Source organism: Primulina huaijiensis, chromosome 4 (assembly GCF_012295235.1).
Source record: "Primulina huaijiensis isolate GDHJ02 chromosome 4, ASM1229523v2, whole genome shotgun sequence".
NCBI classification, from domain to species: domain Eukaryota; kingdom Viridiplantae; phylum Streptophyta; class Magnoliopsida; order Lamiales; family Gesneriaceae; genus Primulina; species Primulina huaijiensis.
In genome coordinates this window covers 22,704,708-22,710,780 of record NC_133309.1, presented here as the reverse complement: position 1 = coordinate 22,710,780, position 6,073 = coordinate 22,704,708, and the positions used below count along the sequence as shown (strand labels likewise).

Here is a 6,073-nt window from a genome sequence, read left to right as displayed (position 1 = left end):
AGTCGGTTTGATTCGATTTTCGGTTTTTTATTTCGATTTTTTCGGTTTTCGGTTTTATAAATATATAATCTGATATCCGAACCATTTTTCTTCGGTTCGGTCCGATTTTCTATCGAAATGATTCAGTTATTTCGGTCGGTTATTTCGGTTTTGATATAATTATTTAAATTAATAAGATAAATATATTGTAAAATATAATATGTTATCTTTTTACATAATTTCTTAGTAAAACAGTTAAATATAAAGTCTAAATGAATTACATAAACAACAATCAACTAAATATTATTCAAAATAATTCATCATTCACTGATATCATCTCAAAAAATATATAATAAAAATAAAATTATTAATTTAATGAAATTTCGGTTTCGGTTTTGACATATATAATCCGAAACCGAACCAAATAAATTTTGATTTTAACATTTAAATCCGAATTATAAAATTCGGTTCGATTCAGTGTTTGGTTTTTTCGTTTTGGATTTTCGAGTTTTTTTGTTTTATTCGAAGTTTGAACTCCTCTATTTTTGGGGGAAAATATTACAATCCTGATAAAGAATTTTCATCCTCCAGGCCCTCGTGTAAGTGGCCAGCTGAGTGGACATATATGGAAGTACACACTTAATCTGTCAGTCTGTGAATGCATTAAAAAAAAATACTAAACAAACTTTTGAATTTTGACCACTTATGTTTTTCCTAAAATATGCTTAATATATGTATGAATGTATATATACACATACTCACACACACATTTACATATGTATGTATCTGTGTATATATGCGTTGTATGTATATATCTTGGAGAATGACTGAGAGAGAGGAAGAGAGATTTCATATAATCTGTCAAATGGGGTCATATCATATATATAAAGTTTTGAAATAAGTGACTCGAATGTGCATAGATCCTTTTAACTTTTCCTTCGAACACTATCCGCCATTGTTTTTTGTTTTTGTATGGCTTCTGAAGTTGCAAGATGTTAGGATGAAACGAACCCTCTTGTTCCCTTGCGCTTCGCATCATCGCACCGAGACAACAATCCACGAATACATACAAACACAACCTCGTCCGACTCGGGAAAAAACAAACACACGAATTCATTCATCAAGATTCTGCTCAAACTAATCATGCCTTTATCGAAATCCATCTTTCTCACATTTGTTATTGTCGTTTTGCTGGTCGCGGCCTGTTTAATAAGTACTGTCGTTTCAACAAAGACCCTCGAGCCGAGAGGCTCCGGTGTCGGCAACGTCGCGCTGGTGAACCGGACTTTCCGGCCGGGGCAGGAGTTGGACAAGTTCAGGAGGATTAGGAGTTACCTTGAAAAGATCAATAAGCCTGCTGTCAAGACAATTAAGGTTTCTTTCCTCTCTAGATAAAAATCCATCGTGTTCTTATTTCGTTTTCATTTCTTTTTTTTTTTTTAAAAAAAACGTTTTTCTTTTGTTTTTGCAAAATTTGTAGAGTCCCTATGGTGATGTAATAGACTGTGTTTTATCTCATCATCAACCAGCATTCGATCATCCTCAGCTTAAAGGACACAAACCTGCGGTACGTACGTTGATTAGCTAATCTCCTCAATTTTCTTGTCAAGAACATTTATTGCGCATTTAATTGATGTTTCTTGAAATAAATGTAAAAATAAAAGAACCATTTTCATGATTCTTTAAATAACCATCGATATTAAAGAATTCCTGTTTCTTGAATTCGATTGCAGGAACCACCAAAAAGACCAAAAGGAAACGATTCATTCGACTCAACCACGGAGACATTTCACTCATGGATCGATACCGGTGAACTGTGCCCCGACGGAAGCATTCCCATCAGACGAACAACAGAAGAAGATGTTTTGAGGGCCAGCTCAATCCGCAGATTCGGTAAAAAGCTCGGGAGGGGCGTTCGGAGAGACACGACAAGCAGTGGCCATGAAGTTAGTACTACATATTCATATTTATACATCCAACTTCATCATCAGCTATAACTTTTTATAATAACACGCGTTTTTTATTAACGGGGAGTCAAACATCCAACTATATTTTATGAGTAAGTACTATATTTTATTTAACTGAATTTCCAATTATATATATAATACACAGCATGCAGTGGCATATGTGAATGGAGATCAATACTATGGAGCAAAGGCTAGTATTAACGTGTGGGCGCCAATCGTGACAGATGAGTACGAATTCAGCCTATCACAACTTTGGGTCATTTCTGGCTCATTTGGCCACGATCTTAACACCATCGAAGCTGGTTGGCAGGTATGTATATATATATATATATATATATATATATATACACACACAAAAATTTATAACAGACGTGTTTTCGACCGCGAATAGGATTATAAAAGTAGAATATTTCAATAACGGGATAGTTAATTAATATCCAGGTTAGCCCGGAATTATACGGAGACAATAATCCGAGGTTTTTCACTTACTGGACGGTGAGTTTCGACGACGACATTTTTTTTTATTTATTTATTTATTATTATTATTATTACGACTTGTCGGAAATCGGACACATTGCTGATACAAAAGTTGGATATATAACAGACGGATGCATATCAAGCTACTGGATGTTACAACTTGCTATGCTCTGGTTTTGTACAAATCAACAATAAAATCGCGATCGGAGCGGCGATATCTCCGAGATCATCTTACAATGCTAAACAGTTCGATATCGGCATTATGATATGGAAGGTATATGCAAGTTTTTATTTTATAATATATATTGTTAACTTCAAGTATTAGTAAAATAATTACACAAGGACTAGATGATTGTTTTTTTATATATATGCTTAGTTTTCTCCAATGTTTTATAATATTATATTTGCAAGATTCTCTTCTTTGCACCAATGGCATGCGTTGATCCAGTACTATTATCTCACTCTTCTTGCAATTAAATATTGTTTCTCAGTTGACCCTCACAAGTTCAAGAATCTTGGTTACCATTCCTAAATTGTTTATATATTGTAATCAAAGTCCCCTTAAATGTTTTTATATGGATTTGCTATCTAAATTTTGAAGTTTTTATTGGGTTTTAAATTAGATTAACTGTGATATCTCTTGTCCCCATGATAAAAATTAAAAATTTTAAAATGAGTTTATAATAGGCTACAATGGACTTCTATAGCAACTTTGTTAATCATTTTCGTAAAACGAGGACGAATATGAAGTAGTTGCTATAGGGCTCATTGAACAGTATCGCAGGCGCAGGCTCGGGCTTGGGTTGTGACATTAACTCTTTTGTCGAGTAGCATGCGAGGTGTACACATAGAAATTGACTAAATTCTTTACTTGTTTAATGTTGTGTTAGATCTGAGGGACAATGGGAATATATATATATACCAAAATGGACTAAATTCATATACATGTCTAGGATCCAAAGCACGGGCACTGGTGGCTCGAGTTCGGCTCCGGCCTACTCGTCGGATATTGGCCATCGTTCTTGTTCTCCCACTTGCAAAACCATGCAGACATGGTTCAATTTGGAGGTGAGATTGTGAACTCGAGATCAACAGGGTACCATACATCGACACAAATGGGGAGTGGGCACTTTGCTGATGAAGGGTTTGGGAAAGCATCTTATTTTAGGAACTTGCAAGTTGTTGATTGGGACAATAACTTAATCCCTTTCCCTAATCTCCATCTCTTGGCTGATCATCCTAATTGCTATGACATCAAAGCTGGGAAAAATAATGTTTGGGGAAATTATTTTTACTACGGAGGCCCCGGAAGGAACTCGAAGTGTCCGTAAAAGGGTAACATAGGAAATTCCACGCGACGATAATCGGTGTAGCATGGAAAATTATTTGAAGTGGTTGCGACTTACGTACATTGGATTAACCAAAGGCAAGATTGGAAGGACAAATTGAGTACAAATTAGGAGCATATATAATCTGTTGAAATATAAATTTTCAAAATTTGTGTAATTTTTTTTTAAATAAAATGAAAATGTAAGTATCATGTATTTTCTTGGTAGGTAAGAAGGCAAAATCATGAGTTAGCATTAATTTTTGGGTCCACGAATGGGTTAAATCTTTGACAATAGCTTTCCTACAAATATGTTTGCTGTACCCTCCTACCCTATGTAAATTTTCTAGTTAATTAACCATATGTTATAATAGAGGTTGTAATTTGTGATTTGTCACTCTCTTACAATAATTATTATATGGATGTTCGATTTTTTTGCAATTTTGTTCTTTTATGTTATCAAAATTGATTCATAGTCGTGTATATTTTATTATTTGGTGATTTCAATCGTTTATTTTGTAATTTAATCTTTTTTTACATTAGTTCTTTTATGTGTCACATAATACATTAGCCTGGTACAAATGTTGTATAGTTGATATGTAGGAAAAAAGACTAAAAGATGAAAATCCGACTTCTAATCTAAACAAGACAGATTTCCGATTTGACTGTTAGTTCTATTAAAACGCCATGACATACGATAATTAATGAATCAATTTGCAAAAGACGTGAAATTAATTTTGCCATTTCAAACGATACTGATTAAATTTATAATCTCGAAGTGAGAAAACAAAGTCAAATAATAATTAATACCACGATAAATTTATAGATCTTACTGGAACATGGAAAAAAAAGAAATTGAAACATAAAAGTTGCTGAAAATTGAGGCGATCATTAATTTCAATTCTCATGAAACAACTAATCATTATGAGAATATTCATATCCTACATAAACGACAATTACGTAGAGAACAACCAACCAGTTATTGGTTCTTAACAGTGGCAAAAATTTGTGTGACACGGTTTCACATATCGTATTTTGTGAGACATATCTCTTATTTTGTGAATATCGATAGGGTTCAATCGTCTCACAGATAAAGATTTGTGAGACCGTCTCACAGATATGATATTGCAAGAAACCAATTCCTCCGATTCGAGTCATTGAGGGAATTGTTGGTTCCGGACCAAAAGACAGTGATGTCATATGATGACCATGTTCTCTTGGCCTCTAACTTAAAGTTTTTTATGTTCAATGTTTGTTAACCGTCCCGAGGCCAAGATCCTCCAAATATCTCAAGTTCTTTCACTTGGTGTATAAAGATACTCTATTAGGAAATCAATTTGTCTAACCCAAAATCTTATTTCTCTTGCCTCATGAACTTTTTCATAATCATCCTCTTCAAGTTTCTTAGTACGTAGTTTCCCTACTCAACTTGGTCTGACGTCTCCCCTAGGTTTGAGTCATCTGTCCCTTGTTTGGTTATTTCCCTTAAAAATCTCATTTTTAAACTCTTGTCAATGGCAGTTGGAAGTATTTTCGTTTTATCACTTGTCATTTCTCTCTTGAATGAGCTTTAAAGGAAAGTACACATTGTGAGCTCCTTGCACGTGTTTCTTGAGCAGGAGGGCCACTATGTTAGAGTAGATGCCCTGCAAGTCAACGGTTGGCTAGGAAATTTATTGACTCAAGTGAAATAAACAATCTTTATTTTAATATAATTTAACTTTTTATAGTCTTGTTATACTTTATCTGTATATCCATGCAAACAGCATAGATAAAGTCCTTGATTATGCTTTAATACAAATGAATCGTAATTCGATGTTGAAACTCATTTGTAAACACTGCATATTTTAAATTCGTTCCTAGTCGATTCAGCCGCCTAAAACAGGGATAAAGGCCGCTTGAGCTCGAGACTAGCATCTGTGATGTTGTATACTGGGTTTCTTGGTAAGGGCATAGAGATGTCCAAACATGCAGATGTGTAGTCATATGATGATTATACCGAAGAGCCCTCCCTCGGACTTTCCAAGTGGTTATAATTCATCGAGAGGATAAGTCTGTGGTTATGATTGTAGTTGGGGATTCACCGCTCACCTACGGGTGTGGATATCCTATGTGATCTGATGAAATAATAGTGCATGGAATCTCTGGCCAGAGTATGAGATGTACGTTGGAGAAGGAGTTCTCCAATAGTACACGTGATGCCACTATTATAGTTATCACATAGTTATCGAATTATTATGCAACCCTCGTGAACCAATGGTTGCAGATTCGATCGGGATATATGAGATGAAGGGACCGTACTGTACGCTAATCATAATCGACT

General features: G+C 34.7%; 1 protein-coding gene across 1 annotated transcript; it reads left to right on the top strand.

Moving 5' to 3' along the window:
- The first annotated feature begins 802 nt into the window (after positions 1 to 802).
- Positions 803 to 4,143, top strand: LOC140975471 (protein neprosin-like). Its single transcript, XM_073439200.1, has 7 exons — positions 803 to 1,353; positions 1,460 to 1,546; positions 1,713 to 1,925; positions 2,092 to 2,256; positions 2,388 to 2,441; positions 2,551 to 2,697; positions 3,377 to 4,143. The coding sequence occupies exons 1-7, from the start codon at positions 1,123 to 1,125 to the stop codon at positions 3,752 to 3,754; spliced, it is 1,275 nt and encodes a 424-aa protein (XP_073295301.1). The 5' UTR covers positions 803 to 1,122; the 3' UTR covers positions 3,755 to 4,143.
- Positions 4,144 to 6,073: the final 1,930 nt, after the last annotated feature.

Coding starts and splice junctions, on each gene's coding strand:
- LOC140975471 (XM_073439200.1), top strand. CDS start 1,123: ATGCCTTTATCGAAATCCATCTTTCTCACATTTGTTATTGTCGTTTTG. Junction 1,354..1,459: donor CTGCTGTCAAGACAATTAAG/GTTTCTTTCCTC, acceptor CAAAATTTGTAG/AGTCCCTATGGTGATGTAAT. Junction 2,698..3,376: donor TCGGCATTATGATATGGAAG/GTATATGCAAGT, acceptor ATACATGTCTAG/GATCCAAAGCACGGGCACTG.